This window comes from Podarcis bocagei (assembly GCF_964188305.1).
Source record: "Podarcis bocagei genome assembly, chromosome: 5".
Classification (NCBI taxonomy): Eukaryota; Metazoa; Chordata; class Lepidosauria; order Squamata; family Lacertidae; genus Podarcis; species Podarcis bocagei.
The window spans coordinates 51,605,950-51,624,319 of record NC_138129.1 but is presented as its reverse complement, the minus strand read 5'-3'; the positions used below and the strand labels follow the sequence as shown (position 1 = coordinate 51,624,319).

At 43.8% G+C, this 18,370-nt stretch overlaps 1 protein-coding gene across 1 annotated transcript in view; it reads left to right on the top strand.

Annotated features, from left to right (window-relative positions):
• The window catches only part of MED8 (mediator complex subunit 8), a 29,161-nt gene that overhangs the window by 1,792 nt on the left and 8,999 nt on the right, over nucleotides 1-18,370 (top strand). Inside the window, exon 2 of the mRNA XM_081195257.1 lies at nucleotides 9,279-9,397. Within this exon, the coding sequence (XP_081051383.1) occupies nucleotides 9,279-9,397 (119 nt within the window). The remainder of the gene's footprint in view (nucleotides 1-9,278; nucleotides 9,398-18,370) is intronic.

Sequence of the window (18,370 nt, the reverse complement as noted above, 5' to 3'; positions counted from 1 at the left end):
CACTTGAAAGAGTCTCCTCCTGCTGTTTTCTGCTGATGCAATAGAGGTGGTAAAGAAGGTCCTCTTCGCCATTGCTATCTCCACTTGGTAGGCTCAACGTTGAGCTCTAACCCATGTCTGGTCCGATTCAGAATGCATTTTCCACCAAAACTAGAGTAACCACGGGGTGTTCTTTCTGTCCTCTGGCTCTATCCTTAAGGCTTAATGCATCTTAGAATTTGAAACCAGAATTGAAAGGCCAGAAAAAAATATGGGCAGTATCCAACACTACAGTTCTCCTGGCACAATATACTTTCACAAGCACAACAGAGCTTCCTTTCCCACTCCTGCCACTTCCACCCCCTGTGCATCCTCAAAACCATCTGGAGCAGATTTTGGGGGTGTATGGGAGAGGAGAAGAAATGGAAATTGCATTGCATCAGTGAAACATTTGTTCCACAACATTGGATATAACTCTGTTTTTAAATTTTCACAAATAATAGAAAAGATCAAAAGTCCTCCCTCCCTCCAGTCATCCACAGTTAATCTTCCATTACTTATGAGCCATATGAAATATGTTGTCATTCTCTGTAATCAGTTAGTTCTTCTGGAATCTTCACGTGTCCTTTCCATGTGCTAAAAGAATTACATGATTATATCAAACTGGATTCTGCCTTGAGCCATGCACAAGCAGTACTCTTTAGAGAAGGAACACCACACACAGTTGGCAATAAAGTTGTTTTATTCAAGTGAAGACATAATTTATTTCCAGCTTTTCTACAGTTTCCAAATTTGCATAGATTGCTGTATTTTTCCATGTATAAGACACCCCCTATTTTTGGGGACTCCAAATTAAGAAAACACCCTTCAGCACTACCTGTGTATAAGATGAGCCCCAATTTTAAACCTTTTTTTTTTTGTAAAAAAACCCCCTAGTCTTATATACAGAAAAATACGGTATATAGAACTACAGGCTTATTTCTGATGTTTATGTCATAAAATGTATATGAGTGGTAGTAAAAAAAAATTAAAGCCTCCAAGTGGTTTACATAAAAGAGAAAACAATAAAATTTACAGTAGTTTAAAACATACAAGAATACTAAAATACTAAAACAGATTAAAAGTCACGTGAACTTTTAAAGCACCTGGGTAGGCTTGTCTAACCAAGATTTTTTTAGCAGGCAGGAGCCAAAAATAATACAGTGAAGGCACCTGCTTGGAAATCCCTGCCTATGGTTATCAAATTGTGAGTGCTGCCACACTAAATGATCATTTTCTTACAAATGTGGAATAGGTATTATGTGGCACCTGTAGTACTGTCAGTTCCATGAACTGAAGCTGTTGACTGAGCACATGTGGGATAAGGCAATCTCATAGGTGAGCTAGTCCCAAATTGTTAAGGGCTTTATATACTAATACTTTGAACTTGGTTGGCCCAGTAGCAAATAGGGAACCAGTACAGATCTCTGAGCACGGGTGTTCTATACTGACAAGGCCGTACTCCTGGCAGCAACTTTGCTGCAGCATTCTGTTGTTTTTTTTATAAGATATTTATTAAGATTTTCGAAATATTACAAAATAAAAATAGAAAAAAGAAAAATACAAAATAAAAGTAATTAAAAACAACTCAATCTTTCCATTACTTATTTTTCATTAGCTTGTTTCCCGGACCTCCTCACGCCTCCCTTTTTTCTATTCCAATTCAGTTTGTTGGTTCAGCAAATCCCTCCCCTCTTTGTTTATCCTAATCTTTAATCTTAAAATATTGTAACATTAAATCTTTACCTATTAGTAATCCATTTTTCATATTCCCTTATAGTATTGCAGCTAGAAACCACTTAGTTTCTATCCAACATCATTCTAACATTCATTAATTTTACAATATTTCTGTAAATAGTCTTTAAATTTCTTCCAATCTTCTTCCACCGACTCTTCTCCCTGGTCTCGGATTCTGCCAGTCATTTCCGCCAGTTCCATATAGTCTATCACCTTCATCTGCTATTCTTCCAGAGTGGGTAGATCTTGTGTCTTCCAATACTTTGCAATGAGTAATCTTGCTGCTGCTGCTGCATACATAAAGAAAATTCTATCCTTCTTTAACACCAATTGGCCGACAATGCCCAGGAGAAAGGCCTCTGGTTTCTTCGGGAAGGTATATTTAAATACCTTTTTCAATTCATTATATATCATTTCCCAGAAAGCCTTAATCCTTGGGCACGTCCACCAAAGGTGAAAGAATGTACCCTCAGTTTCTTTACATTTCCAACATTTATTATCGGGCAAATGGTAGATTTTTGCAAGCTTGACTGGTGTCATGTACCACCTATAAATCATTTTCATAATATTCTCTCTAAGGGCATTACATGCCGTGAATTTCATGCCTGTGGTCCACAACTGTTCCCAGTCAGCAAACATAATGTTATGACCAACGTCCTGTGCCCATTTAATCATAACAGATTTGACCGTTTCGTCCTGAGTATTCCATTTTAACAGCAAGTTATACATTCTTGAAAGTATCTTAATGTTGGGATTTAACAATTCTGTTTCCAACTTTGATTTTTCCACCTGGAAGCCGATTTTTTTGTCTAAATTATATGCCTCTCTTATTTGAAAGTAATGAAGCCAATCTCGCACTCTATCTTTTAATTTCTCAAAACTCTACAATTTCAATTTGTCTCCTTCTTGCTCTAAAATCTCCCAATATTTTGGCCACTTGGCCTCCATATTGAGTTTTTTTTGAGCTTTTGCCTCCATTGGTGACAACCACCTTGGGGTTTTGTTTTCAAGTAAGTCTTTGTATCGTGTCCAGACATTAAGCAGTGCTTTCCTGACAATATGGTTCTTAAATGCCTTATGTGCTTTAACCTTGTCATACCATAAGTATGCATGCCACCCAAAAACATTATTGAAACCTTCTAAATCCAAAATGCCTGTGTTCTCAAGAAGCAGCCAGTCCTTCAACCAGCAGAAAGCTGCTGATTCATAATAGAGTTTAAGGTCTGGCAGGGCAAATCCCCCTCTTTCTTTTGCATTGGTTAATATTTTAAATTTTATTCTGGGTTTCTTGCCCTGCCAGACAAATTTAGAAATGTCTCTCTGCCACTTCTTGAAACATTCCATTTTGTCCAAAATTTGTAACGATTGGAACAAAAACAACATTCTTAGCAATACATTCATCTTAATAACAGCAATTCGGCCCAACAAGGAAAGCTTCAAATTTGACCATATTTCTAGATCCTTCTTGACGTCTGACCAACATTTTTCATAGTTGTCCTTAAATAGGTTCCCATTTTTAGCTGTCATATTAATCCCCAAATATTTCACCTTCTTGACCACTGTTAAACCTGTCTCATTCTGAAACCTCTCTCTTTCAGTCATTGTTAAGTTTTTCTCAAGAACTTTAGTTTTTAACTTATTCAACTTAAATCCTGCCACATGACCAAACTCCTGGATCAGTTCTAATACTCTTTTAACGCTAGATTCTGGCTCCTGTAATGTCAATACTAAGTCATCTGCAAAAGCTTTCAATTTGTATTGTTTGGCTCCGACCGTTATGCCTTTAATCAAATGGTCCCTTCTTCTCACCTTGTTCTTCTTTCCTCCTCTTCCAAGCCTAAATGCGCTCACTATCTTAAATTCTTCCTTCCCCAAATCCTGTTGCCAGAAATCTGCAAATTCCTGCGTAAGAAAGTCAGTCAAGTTATCTTTCTCAAGTTCTGGTACAGCCCTGATTCTCAAATTTCTTTGTTTCTCCTTCAATTCAATCATAGACAACGTCAACCCGTGGTCTTCGAGTTGCCTATTTTTCGGTGGTATCTTCTCTTGAGTAGCAGTTGCTATGTCCTTTGCTTCTTCAGCTGTCTTTCGGGTCAAAGCAGATTCCTGTAACAATTTCTCAATAGTCTCTGTATTGGTATTCACCTTTTGTCCCAAATTATTAATACTTGTAATATTTTGGTCAATTTTAACTGATGCTTCAGCTGCTTGTTTATTTGTTTCAGCTATTTGTTTACTTAAATTTTCCAAAGATTCATTAATTTTCCCTAGTGCCAGAGCTAAAACATCTTCAGACGACATTCCTTTTGGTTTAGCTTGTGGGGGTGCAGCCCCTGATAATCCAGATGGTCCAGAAGGACCAGATGTTGAAGCTCTTCGCTGCGACCCAGTATCTGTACGAAAGGATCTGCCAGACCTAGTAGTTTTTTCCTGAATCAACTCTAACTTTCCTCTTCCATCTGCCATAACACTCTCATAGAAGTCCAAGGTCAATCCCACGGCTAGAATTTGTTTTGAGATGGAAAATTCCCCTAGCCCAGTTGTTATTGTAGCAGTATCAGACCTCCTCTAGGGGGACACAGTAACAGTCAAAGCTTGCAACTTTAAAAAAAAATAGTCCTTATGAATCCCCCAATTCACAAGAAAACAACAGTTTCAATTGCACTTAATCAGTTACTTTAAAACCAGGAGAAGTCCAGAAACACTGTATCTCTCTTGCAGAGTTAGCTGTCTAAAATACTCTGTTTACCGATAGTGCTTTTCACAGAGCGGCATTCCTTGTCTCAAGGCAGACCGTTCCCAGGTTTTAAGCGGTGGATTTTAGCTTCCTTTTCCTCTTTTTTTTTTGTAGATAAATGCAGTTCAAACCTTTCCCCCCTCCTCTCCTGCAAATCGGAGGGGAGATCGCTTTTCTGATGTTAGGATTTATGTCCCTTTTCAAACGTCTTTCAAAGTTTCCGCTTACAGTCTCTTTGCTTTGATCTGTTTCCAAGAAACGGAAGGCGGACTTCCTGTTTACGCCTCCCCGCTTCGGTGCCAAATTAATTATTTTCTCCCTTTAGATCCAATTTTCTCCTACTCACGGGTAGTTACTTTTGAAGTCGAATTGTCCCAGGAAAAAGTCAGCGCTCTCCGATAACGGCTGTGCGGCTTCACTCCGCGGAAGAAGCAGTAGGCTCTCAGCACCGCGCCGCTTACCCCGTTTCGCTCCGGAGCCCCAAAAGGGGTTCCTTCGCAGATTGGGGGGCGCAAAAGGTGCCCGCCGAGTCCCACGTTCACAGGCTTCACCCGCTTGTGATTTTTGAAGGGTCCCCGCTTCGCCGCAGCGGTGCAGACCCGATCCCGCGGAGCTGGTCCCTCAGAAAATCAGAGGGAATCCGCCATTACCGATGGCGCCAACCCGGAAGTCTCTAGGAATAGCCCGCTGCAGCATTCTGCACTAACTGCAGCCTCCTGATCAATAGAAGCAATAGAATACAATAGAAGCCCCACAGAGAGCTTATTTCAATAATCCATTCTTGAATGCATGAACTACTCTAGCCAGGCTTGCCAGGAACAGCTGTAGCTGTTGAACCAATGGCTGTTGGTACAAGGCACTTCAAACCAATGGCTGTTGGTACAAGGCACATCCCATCACTCTTGACTTCTCAGAGGTAGATTTAATTAGCAGATAAAACACCCTTCCTTCGCTCGAAATGTGCATTTACTTTTAATACAATTATTTTATCTTAAGCAATGCAACTAGGTCTCATTTAGAAGTAGCGTCCGGGAGATCCAGAATCTCACTCGAGGGCTTTCCATCCAGTTCCCTCACCCCTTCCTTTCGAACTCGGGGGTGATTTATTGGCAACTGCGAACGAGGCAGTGTCTCCCCATTCCCTGGGGAGATCCTGGGAGGCTGATTTACTCCCATCGTCAGCCTCTTAATTACCTCGTGTGAGCCAGAGAGATGGTATTGTCGGCCATCTTCCAAGGCGCCCCTAGCGGCCCCCGATAAATAAGTCTTTCCAGGTGAGATTTTGCCAAATCAAACTTACAATCCAAACATCAAAGCAGTGGCTCGCCTCCCCCTTTGACTGTTAATCTCGCAACATAGTCTATCTCATAATGGCGGATCCCGATTAAGAACCGCGTCACAGGAGAGCCTTTCATTTTTCTTTCCAGGTCTTCCGAAAAACAAAGCCTTTAGTTATTATTTTTATTTCCACACAGTTTATTTCCACAGTTTATTTTCTAATCTCACTTGCTGTCAGTCGTGTGACGGTTCTTCTAGGGGAGGGGTTGTTAGGTAATATCATAATAAAAAGAAGAAGCTTCCCCCCCCCTTTCCGTTCGTTTCAACATACCGACATAGGTGTTATTCTTTGATGTTATCTTCTGTGCAGTCCATTCCATCACTCTTAACTCTCAGTGGCAGGGGCAGGCTTAATTAGCAGCTGATAAACCCTTTTCTTCGCTCGAAGCATGTGCAATTACTTTTATATCGAAGACTTTATCTTAAGTAATGCAACTAGCATCGCTCTCAGAAGCAGCGTCCGGGAGATCCAAAGTTCACTCAAGGGCTTTCTGTCCAGTGCCCTCACCCCCTCCTTCTTTCGAACTTGGGGGTGATTTATGGGCAACCGCGGACGAGGCTGCATCTTCCCTTCCCCGGGAAGAATTTCGGGAGGCTGATTTACTCCCATATCAGCTTCTTAATTACCTCGTGTGAGCTGGAGAGATGGTATTGTCGGCCATCTTCCAAGGCACCCCTAGCAGGCCCCCAGGCGACTTTTTCAGGTGGTTCACAATTTAGCAGAACCACCTGCTACATCGGGGCCCAGTATGGGCCACATGATTTCCTGCAATGATTTTGCAAAGTTTTTTGCAGATAAAGTTGCTCAGATTCGGGAAGAGGTAGACTCCACTGTGGGAGCACTGCCGGGGTGGGAGAGTGCTAGAGTCCTGTCTAGTCAAGTTGTGTGGGATCAATTCCAATCTGTTACCTCCGAGGATGTGGACAGGCTGCTTGGACAAGTGAAACCAACCACCTCTCTCCTTGATCCTTGCCCATGCTGGCTTATATAAGGTAGTTGGGAAGGGCTGGGCGATGGGCTTTGCGGGGTGGTGAATGCTTCTCTCTGTGAGGGAGTCTTCCCAGACCTGCTGAAATAGGCGGTTATCAAACCACTTCTTTAAAAAAACCATCTTTGGTTAAGAACTGTGTGTCACAATGAGAGAGAGGATTCTGTGTTTTCTTTTCTCTTTCTTTCTCTGTTGTTGTTTAGATTAGTTTCTTCTATCTTATTTATTATGAAGAAGCTTTGGTAAAATCTTACGGAGGTGGTGGAAATTGATATAGAATCTCATGAGACCTCATAGCTTCTCTCTCCATTTTGGAAATTGCCTTTATTCCTACCATTTCTTCTCTACAACTTTATAGTTCAAAAGATTTTTTTTCTAGATGGAATGTTCCAGACTTCATTGGGTCCTTATTTTTTTCTATCCTATTCACCTTCCTAGTATAAAGTAAAATCACATGTTCCTGCTTACAATTAAGTGTCTGGAGGAAATGTGTACATTGCTAATTGTTGTGAAAAGTATTGGTCTAATTTCAAAGGGCATGTTTTGTGATATACTGTATTTACTCGAATCTAATGCTCACCTTTTCTAGCCAAATTATGTTGCGAAAATTAAGGTGTGCATTAGATTCGATGGCACATTTACATTCGCCAGCAAGTACTTTTTTTGTTTGTTTCAAGGTTTCTGAAATTTGAGGTGCGCGTTACATTTGATGGTGCATTAGACTCGAGTAAATACGGTATACTAGGCAACTGTGAACTTAGTAGTAAGCATTGTGACACCACTGTCTTACAGAGAACAATTTCTTCCAACATAACTACATGCAATTTCTGCTTCTGGAATGTTTATCCAAAATTTCACTTATCTGAACACACAGAATTATACCCAAACCTTTCATCATGAATGGCTGATTCAGATATGATGGATGTCAAAACTGTGGTTAAAACAAATCTTGACTCCTTTGAAATGTTGGCTTTGCAAGGCAGAAAGCATGTGCTACTGGAATGTGACCTGTATTTTAAAGAACAGTGGTACCTCGGGTTACAGACGCTTCAGGTTACAGACTCCGCTAACCCAGAAATAGTACCTCGGGTTAAGAACTTTGCTTCAGGATGAGAACAGAAATCGTGCTCCGACGGCGCGGCAGCAGTGGGAGGCCCCATTAGCTAAAGTGGTGCTTCAGGTTAAGAACAGTTTCAGGTTAAGTATGGACCTCCGGAACGAATTAAGTACTTAACCTGAGGTACCACTGTAGTATCATGTAGTTTAAACCCTTGATATCTATCCCATCACTCAGCTTCCCTTGTTTTCATAACAGTGCTTGAGACACACCATGACAGCTAAGTAATTTTTTGCTTGTTGAAGGCGTCTAATTTGGATCAAAGGCACAACCCTACACTAGGAAAGGTGGGGGACAACCCTATAAATCAGGAATGGTCAGAACCTGACCTACTGTACAAACTTTGATTTGTGCAACTGTCCTCCTTTCAACCATCTGATACAGTTATTAATGATCATATACCAGAGCAACATAGGTTACAAATAAAAGTAATCAGTGCAAGATTACCTCCCCAGATAATCTTTCAAAGATATTTCATCAGTGCAAACAAGCTTATTGGCAATGCTATTGACATACTTGCACCAAGTATGATGTAGCAAGAGGGTTACCCAGTGTTTGCATCCACCAGCAAGGAACAATGCAAAGGCAGTGTTTGAACAGCACCCAAAGGGAACCCTGAGAAGAGGAAATGTTGGGGAAATATCTGTGGCCAATATTTAAGAGTTGCTTCTCTTAAGAGTGAATACAACATCATGGCAGAGATCCAGAAATTCATCAGCTCCTTGCCCGATGCAAGTCTATTATGTTTGTGCACATATCTTTAAGCCCATAGGGTTAAAACAGAGGCACCCCAAAATAAGGAGCAAACACAAGTGAAATACAAGGAAGGTCATGCACCAGGCACCATGTCTTAAACCTCTGGACTCAGCTGAATCAGAATATCATCATTGCTATCTAGCACGACTTCAGTCTAGCAAGTTTTCTTTTAACACTCTTTACTCTTGCCACGCATTTGTCAAATGCTTTGTCAGAGACAATAATCTTTCAATACTAAAAATAATTATAATAATTACTATGTTCACTACAGTGGTACCTTGGGTTAAGTACTTAATTTGTTCCAGAGGTCTGTTCTTAACCTGAAACTGTTCTTAACCTGAAGCACCACTTTAGCTAATGGGGCCCCCGCTGCTGCCGCATCGCAGGAGCACGATTTCTGTTCTCATCCTGAAGCAAACTTCTTAACCCAAGGTACTATTTCTGGGTTAGCACAGTCTGTAACCTGAAGCGTATATAACCTGAAGCGTATGTAACCTGAGGTACCACTGTATATGAAAGCCAAAAGTGGCCCTGTAAACTGAACACTCATTAATTAGAAAATTGATTATTACTCTATCCTTTCCAGAGAGAGGAGAAGCAGCTTGAACTATCTCTCGAGGCTCTCATCAGTCAAGTGGCTGACCTGAAGAATTCCTTAGTCGGTTTCATTTACAAGCTGGAAAATGAATATGATCGACTTACCTGGTAAGAGGCTTTGAAGAAAGTTGTGTGGCTACTCTTGGTTATTGGTGGGAGCAGTCATTGCAGCATCTATTTCTTTTTTGATCTTGGAAAACACACACACACACACACACACACACACATATATTATTAGTTTTCCATTTAGCGATATATAATTACATTATTATCTACATTACCTCTCTGGCTCTCTAGAGCCTATCGACTTCCTTCCCTCCCACCTCGTGGCTTTCAAAATTAACCTTTCTATCATAGCATTTTATACGTTTTTCAATTCTAATTACAGTACACTTATTACAAAATATCTCAAAATTTAAATAAATATAAAAAGGGGAAATTTTCTCTTTATAAATCTTCAGACAGCCCTACTAGTGATGTTAATTGCTTACAATGACCTTTCATGTATCGTATAAATTTACTCCAGTCCTTTTGGAATACTTGATCATGCTGGTTTTGCATTTTCCCCATCAGCTTCGCCAGTTCCGCAAAGTCCATCATTTTCATCTGCTACTCTTCTTTCATTGGTACTTCTTCTTGTTTCCATTTTGAGGCTAAAATAATTCTTGCTGCTGTTGTTGCATACATAAACAGCCTTTTATCTTCTATTGGTATATCTTCACCCATTATACCCAATAAAAAGGCTTCTGGTTTTTTAACAAAAGTATTTTTAAACATTTTCTTTAACTCATATATCATTTCCTAAAAAGCCTTTACCTCTTTACAAGTCCACCACATATTGTAAAAGTTACCTTCCTTTTCTTTGCATTTCCAACACTCATTAGTTCTTGTCCTATACATTTTAGCAAGTTCTGATGGTGTTAAATTATTATTATTATTATTATTATTATTATTATTATTATTATTATTTATACCCCGCCCATCTGGCTGAGTTTCCCCAGCCACTCTGGGTGGCTCCCAATCGAGTGTTTAAAACAATACAGTATTAAATATTTAAAACTTCCCTAAACAGGGCTGCCTTCAGATGTTTTTTTAAAAATAGAATAGCTGCTTATTTTTTTGACATCTCATGGGAGGGCGTTCCACAGGGCGGGCGCCACTACCAAAAAGGCCCTCTCTCTGGTTCCCTGTGACCTCAGTTCTCGCAATGAGGGAACCACCAGAAGGCCCTCGGTGCTGGATCTCCGTGTCCGGGCTGAACGATGGGGGTGGTGATGCTCCTTCATGTATACAGGACCGAGGCCATTTAGGGCTTTAAAGGTCAGCACCAACACTTTGAATTGTGCTCGGAAACATACTGGGAGCCAATGCAAATCCTTCATGACTGGTGTTATATGGTTCTGGCGGCCTCTCCCAGTCACCAGTCTAGCTGCCGCATTCTGGATTAATTGCAGTTTCCGAGTCACGTTCTGTGCTGGGCCCGGGGGTTAACCCAAGCAACGCGGTCCAGGTCCGGTCCCAAATCCAAGGGATTCCATGAGGAGTCAGTCCAACAGGGCCGGGGTCCTGGGGCGGGGTCTGGCAGCCTTTTATCTCTGACGGGGTAACGGCCGGTACTGATCCCCCAGTGACTCACCTCCCTGTTTCGCCCAACGGCGATCACTCCTGTGATTACTCAGGTCTCTCCTTCTCTCAGACCTGAGTCTCTGCAGCTTGGGAGATGTCGGTGGGTTACTAGACCCAGAGGCCGCCTCAGCCTCTCCTGACCCAACTGGTATTGGAGCAGCTGCACGTGATTGCCCAGCAGAGGGCAACGAGGTAATCCCCGCATCTGGAGCCAGGGCAGGCTCAGGCCCCTGACTCAGCTCAGCTGGTGCTTGTTGCAAGGGAACCTGTGCAGACTGAGGCTCTTCAGAATCAGGCCCCAGACTTGGTTCAGATGCCGCCTGAGGCAGAGGATCTGGTGTGGACCGAGACTCCTCCGGTTCCGAGCCCGAGTCCTAGGCCATCACACCTTCAAAGGTAGCCCCATGTAGAGCGCATTGCAGTAGTCCAAGCGGGAGATAACTAGAGCATGCACCACTCTGGCAAGACAGTCCGCGGGCAGGTAGGGTCTCAGCCTGCTTACCAGTTGAAGCTGGTAGACATCCGCCCTGGACACAGAATTAACCTGTGAGTCCAAAGCTGTGAGTCCAGAATGACTCCCAGGCTGCGCACCTAGTCCTTCAGGGGCACAGTTACCCCATTCAGGACCAGGGAGTCCCCCCCACCTGCCTGCCCCCTGTCCCCCAAAAACAGCACTTCTGTCTTATCAGGGTTCAACCTCAATCTGTTAGCCGCCATCCATCCTCCAACCGCCTCCAGGTGCTCACACAGGACATTCACTGCCTTCACTGGTTCTGATTTAAAAGATAGGTAGAGCTGGGTATTATCCACATATTGATGAACACCCAACCCAAACCCCCTGATGATCTCTCCCAGTGGCTGCATGTAGATGTTGAAAAGCATGGGGGAGAAGACAGAACCCTGAGGCACCCCACAAGTGAGAGCCCAGGGGTATGAACACTCATCCCCCAAAACCACTTTTTGGACACGGCCCAGGAGGAAGGAGCGGAACCACTGTATAATAGTGCTTCCACCTCCCAGCCCCTCCAGACAGTCCAGAAGGATATTATGGTCAATGGTGTCAAAGGCCACTGAGAGATCCAGCAGAACTAGGAAACAGCTTTCACCTTTGTCCCTAGCCCACTGGAGATAATCGACTAGTGCGACCAAGGCAGTTTCAGTCCCATGGTGAGGCCTTGGAAGGGATCCAAATGGTCCGCATCCTCCAGGCGTGCTTGGAGTTGTTCAGCAGCCACTCGCTCAATCAGCTTGGCCAAGAATGGTAGATTTGAGACTGGGCGATAGTTGGCCATATTGGCTGGGTTCAAAGATGTTTTTTTAAGAAGCGGTTTAATGATCACCTCTTTCAGTGGGTCTGGGAAGGCTCCCTCGCAGAGGGAAGCTTTCACCACCCCACAGAGCCCATCGCCCAGCCCTTTCCGGGCTCACTTTTATTAGCCAGGGTGGACAAGGATTAAGGAGACAGGTGGTCAGTTTCACTCGTCCAAGCAGCCTGTCCACATCCTCGGAGGTAACAGATTGGAATTGATCCCATGTAACATGACTATACAGGACTCTAGCACTCTCCTGCCCCGGTCCTGCTCCCACGTTGGAGTCTACCTCCTTCCGAATCTGAGCAACTTTATCTGCAAAAAACTTTGCAAAAGCATTGCAGGAGATCTTGGGGTCCCTACCAGGCCCCAGTGATGGTAAATACCATCTATACATCATTTTCATAACATTTTCTTTAAGTGCATTGCATGCAGTAAAATTAACACCTTCCTTCCACAACCTTTCCCAAGATTCTAACTGAATATTATATCCAAAATCTTTAGCCCATTGTATCATCACCCCTTTAACTGAAACCGTTTTTCTTTTTATCCTCCTTAAACACATCATTTACCTGATAATATTGCAACCAATCCATCAATAACTCTTTTATTTCTTCAAATGTTTTTTAATTTTAACTGACTTACTATCTCTGTCAATAAATCTCTATGCATGGCCCACTCTCCTTTCATATTAAACTTTTTTACCATTATTCCTTCTCTTGGAGAGAGCCACCAAGTGGTTTTACGCTCCAATAAATTTTTATATCTATTCCACACCTCATAAATTGATTTTCTTATTGTGTGGTTCAGAAATCCTTTATGCACTTTTACTTTGTCATACCATAAATATGTGTGTCATCCATATCTGTTGTCATAGCCCTCCAAATCTAAAAGATCTGTCTAACAAAATCCAATTCCTCAACCAACACAGACAGGACACTTAACAATATTTTCTCAAGTCTGGCAGGGAGAAACCACCTCTTTCTTTTGTATCTGTTAGGATTTTGTATTTAATTCTTGGTTGTTTCCCCTGCCAGATAAATTTTGATAATACTTTTTGCCATTCTTTGAAGTGCCCCACCCTGAACAAAATATTACCGTATTTTTCGCCCTATAAGACGCACTTTTTCCCCTCCAAAAATGAAGGGGAAATGTGGGTGCGTCTTATGGGGCGAATGCAGGCTTTCGCTGAAGCCTGGAGAGCGAGAGCGGTAGGTGCGCACCGACCCCTCTCGCTCTCCAGGCTTCGCGGACCTCTCCTCAAGCAGCGGGAACGTTCCCACTGCTTGGGGAGAGTTGCCGGCATCCCGAAGCCTGCAAGCGCTGATCCCAGCACGTGCAGGCTTCGCGGATCTCTCCCCAAGCAGCGGGAACGTTCCCACTGCTTGGGGAGAGTTGCCGGCATCCCGAAGCCTGCAAGCGCTGATCCCAGCACGTGCAGGCTTCGCGGATCTCTCCCCAAGCAGCGGGAACGTTCCCACTGCTTGGGGAGAGTTGCAGGCATCCCGAAGCCTGCAAGCGCTGATCCCAGCACGTGCAGGCTTCGCGGATCTCTCCCCAAGCAGCGGGAACGTTCCCACTGCTTGGGGAGAGTTGCAGGCATCCCGAAGCCTGCAAGCGCTGATCCCAGCACGTGCAGGCTTCGCGGATCTCTCCCCAAGCAGCGGGAACGTTCCCACTGCTTGGGGAGAGTTGCCGGCATCCCGAAGCCTGCAAGCGCTGATCCCAGCACGCGCAGGCTTCGCGGATCTCTCCCCAAGCAGCGGGAACGTTCCCACTGCTTGGGGAGAGTTGCAGGCATCCCGAAGCCTGCGTGGGCTGATCCCAGCACGCGCAGGCTTCGCGGATCTCTCCCCAAGCAGCGGGAACGTTCCCACTGCTTGGGGAGAGTTGCAGGCATCCCGAAGCCTGCGCGCGCTGATCCCAGCACGCGCAGGCTTCGCGGATCTCTCCCCAAGCAGCGGGAACGTTCCCACTGCTTGGGGAGAGTTGCAGGCATCCCGAAGCCTGCGCGCGCTGATCCCAGCACGCGCAGGCTTCGCGGATCTCTCCCCAAGCAGCGGGAACGTTCCCACTGCTTGGGGAGAGTTGCAGGCATCCCGAAGCCTGCGCGCGCTGATCCCAGCACGCGCAGGCTTCGCGGATCTCTCCCCAAGCAGCGGGAACGTTCCCACTGCTTGGGGAGAGTTGCCGGCATCCCGAAGCCTGCAAGCGCTGATCCCAGCACGTGCAGGCTTCGCGGATCTCTCCCCAAGCAGCGGGAACGTTCCCACTGCTTGGGGAGAGTTGCCGGCATCCCGAAGCCTGCAAGCGCTGATCCCAGCACGTGCAGGCTTCGCGGATCTCTCCCCAAGCAGCGGGAACGTTCCCACTGCTTGGGGAGAGTTGCAGGCATCCCGAAGCCTGCGCGCGCTGATCCCAGCACGCGCAGGCTTCGCGGATCTCTCCCCAAGCAGCGGGGACGTTCCCACTGCTTGGGGAGAGTTGCAGGCATCCCGAAGCCTGCGCGCGCTGATCCCAGCACGCGCAGGCTTCGCGGATCTCTCCCCAAGCAGCGGGAACGTTCCCACTGCTTGGGGAGAGTTGCAGGCATCCCGAAGCCTGCAAGCGCTGATCCCAGCACGTGCAGGCTTCGCGGATCTCTCCTCAAGCAGCGGGAACCACCGCTGGGCTCCCACGGCTTGCAGAGAGCTGCCTGTTTGGGGGCTGGGGTCGGGGGAAGCTCGGGCTGCCCCAGCCCCGTGCCTGGGGGGAAAATAATTTTTTCCCTTTATTTCCCCCCCAAAAAACTAGGTGCGTCTTATGGGCCGGAGCGTCTTATGGGGCGCAAAATACGGTATTCATAACATCCTTTAAGGGTGACATCAGTTGTTCACACAGTTTTTTGTTGTATTTCGCAGTAAGTCCACCCAGTCCTGGTGCTTTACCTATTTTTAATTGTTTTATTGCTGATTGTACTTCCATTATTGTTATTGGTGTATTCAATTGGTCTTTTTTATTTTTCAGAATCTTCGGTAATTTGTTCTGTTTCAAATAGTTTTCTATTTTTTTCTATATTTTCTTTTCCAGCTTTATATAATTCTTTATAAAATCTTAGGAGATTTTTCCTGATCTGTTTCAGGTTTTCTATTATTTTATCTTCTATTTTTAGCTTATTAATAGTATTGTTTCCTTTTCAGTTGCCAAGCTAATAATTTTCCAGGTTTATTGGCAAATTCAGAATTCCTCTGCCTTAGCATTTTTATTTTCCATTCGATTTCTTGATTAATTAATATTGAAAATTGGGTTTGCAGCATCTTAATATTTTGTTTTATTTGTGTACTTCTTGGTTTCTTGATTCATTGCTTTTCATTTTCAATTATATGCTTTAATATGTCCTTTTCTCTTACAGTTTTCTGAAGGCTATTTTGTTGTATGAAGAAACCTCTCATTACTACTTTGCTTGCATTCCATACCATATCTATTCTGTCTCTTTATTCAAATTAAATTCAAAATACTCTTGGTAAAGTCTCTTGTGCCCTTTGCATAATCTTCTGATCATCTAGTAATCGTTCATTCCTTCTCCATGTAAGCTATGATTCATCTCTTCTCTTTAATTTCATTACAATCGGATTATGATCCCACAGTCATTGCAGCATCTCTGTTAGCTTTGTCAGTTTGTTGGAGCATCCCTTGTCAAATGTGGTAACCCTGTGCATGCTTACCTGGGAGAAATCTAATTGAACCCAATAGTGCTTGTTTCTGAGTAATTATGTGTATATCCAGACTGTTAAACAGGTATGAAGCAGTTTTCTTTCATCCAGCTTTGCTTGTGGTACCCTGTTGAAGACTGTGTGAAATCCCTATAGTTCTGTTTGATGTGATATTTTCCATAAATATAGCATGAGAGCAACTTTTTTCTTTCTAAAAAGTACAGGGAAATGTCTGTGCGTCTTATGGAGCGAATGCATGGTCCCTGGAGCCAAATTGCCCAGGGGCGAAAAGCAGATCATGCTTTTTTGTGTGTGAAAGAGGGAAGTGGGTGTTGAAACAAAGCCGCTGATCGGCAAGCAATCGGGAGGGAGATAAGGCTGCTGGTAAAGGAGGCTGCCTGGGAGGGGGGAGGTAAAAGCCCATGGATCCTCAGGATTTTTGCATTAGGTCACCCCAAATTCACCATCAGATCACATAGCACGTCCATGGCTACAGCCTGCACCAAAAAAACCATGCACCCACTATTGAGTGGGGCCGCAATGGCGCAAAAACGTGGTTACAAAGCACGGATCCACATGGATCCTCAGGATTTTTGCATTGGGCTACCCCAAACTCACCGTCAAATCACATGTCTGTGGCCACAGCATGAACCACAAAAATCATAGATCTGCTGTTTCGTTCAGAATATTTTTTTCTCGTTTTCCTCCTCTAAAAACTAGGTGCGTCTTATGGCCAGGTGCATCTTATGGAGCGAAAAATACGGTGCTTTGTTCAGAATTCATTAGGATTTGGCTAATATCCTGGAACAAGAATGCATTTTTTCCCCTTTTTAAAAATTCATTTTTATTAAGTTTTCCACTTGAACAATCCAATCAAATCACATTAAATATTCCAAATTATACATATACATATCAAATAGTCTGAATATTCTACGAAATTATGTATTTTTAATAGGACTTCCCATGTTTCAAGTTTGGAGGGTTCTGATCATCTCATACTTCTACTGCTTTTCATAGTCATTTCCGATGGTTCCTCTTAATTCTTTCTGTTGTTGACCTTCATTCTTTCACAGCCTCTGAATTGTTCCCACAAGCAAGTTAAAACAAACAATGATATGTTTCTGTGTGGATTTTATGTCTATGATTCCCCTCTATAAGTTTGCAGCATTTCCTCGCACACTGGTGTTTCTGCCGAATCAATCCGAAAGTCTTTTCGCTGCTGGCAGCCACCATCTTCACTCAGTTCCAATAAAATCAAATCTAAGCGTCTGCTTTTCCCAGACCGGTTGCATCAAACATTAGCCTTTCCAGGGGAGATTTACCAAATCAAACTGGAAACACAAGTATAATGACATATTAAAGGCTCACCTCCCCCTTTGACTATTTGTAATTCTGCAGCCCAGTCTTGACTTCCAATCATGGCGGATTTCAAGTGCAACACAACTCCCACATAGATTCCAGGAAACGGTCCAAGTTTTTTAAACATCTCTCCAGCGGCTAATGAGATTCTGCTTCTGCCTGATGTCCACACATTGGAGAATCTTTTATCCTCTTCCAAGCAAGTCAAAGATCGAAAGCCTTAATTATATAGTATTATTATTTCCACACAGTTTATATTTTTAGAGCCATATTATATCAACAAATACAAAACTTTCCAATCTTGCTTGTTATAGTTAATGTAAATGGTTCTTCTGGGGGTTTTTTTTGCCAAATAATATAATAAAGCAAAATACAGTAATAAGAGAGGCTCCCCCCCTTTTTGTTCCATTCCAACATACAAACTTAAATGTTAGTCCTTCTTCCACTCAAGTCTTTTTTGGCACCTCAGTGGCTGGGTTAATTAGCAGAGTAATTCCTCCCTCCTCACTCGAAGCATGTCCAAAACTTAAATCCAATTTTTCATCTTAAGAAATGGAACTTGATTTGCTCATAGAGACAGCATCCAGGAGAGCCAGACTCTCTTGGGGACTTTCCATCCAGTGCCCCCAGCCCCTCCTTCCTTCCGAATTTGGGGCTAGTTTGTTGGGCATCCGTGGATGAGACTGTGTCTTCCCGTACCCCCGGGAAGATTTTGGGAGGCTGATTACTCCTATCTCAGCCTCTAATTACCCGATGAGAGCCGGAGCGATGGAATTTTCAGTCATCTTCCATGGCGCCTCAAGTGGAAGTCCGAACAAGAAGGCATTTCAAGTCTCCCATCTTGTCATGGGGCAGAATCCCTCTAGAGCAGGCATGGCCAAACTTGGCCCTCCAGCTGTTTTGGGACTACAATTCCCATCATCCCTGACCACTGGTCCTGTTAGCTAGGGATGATGGGAGTTGTAGTCCCAAAACAGCTGGAGGGCCAAGTTTGGCCATGCCTGCTCTAGACAGTTCTTCTCTACCCAGATACCCACAAATCTCAGAGATATTCCAAGGTGGGGGGAATCTAGATATTGCACTCTTGGCACAGT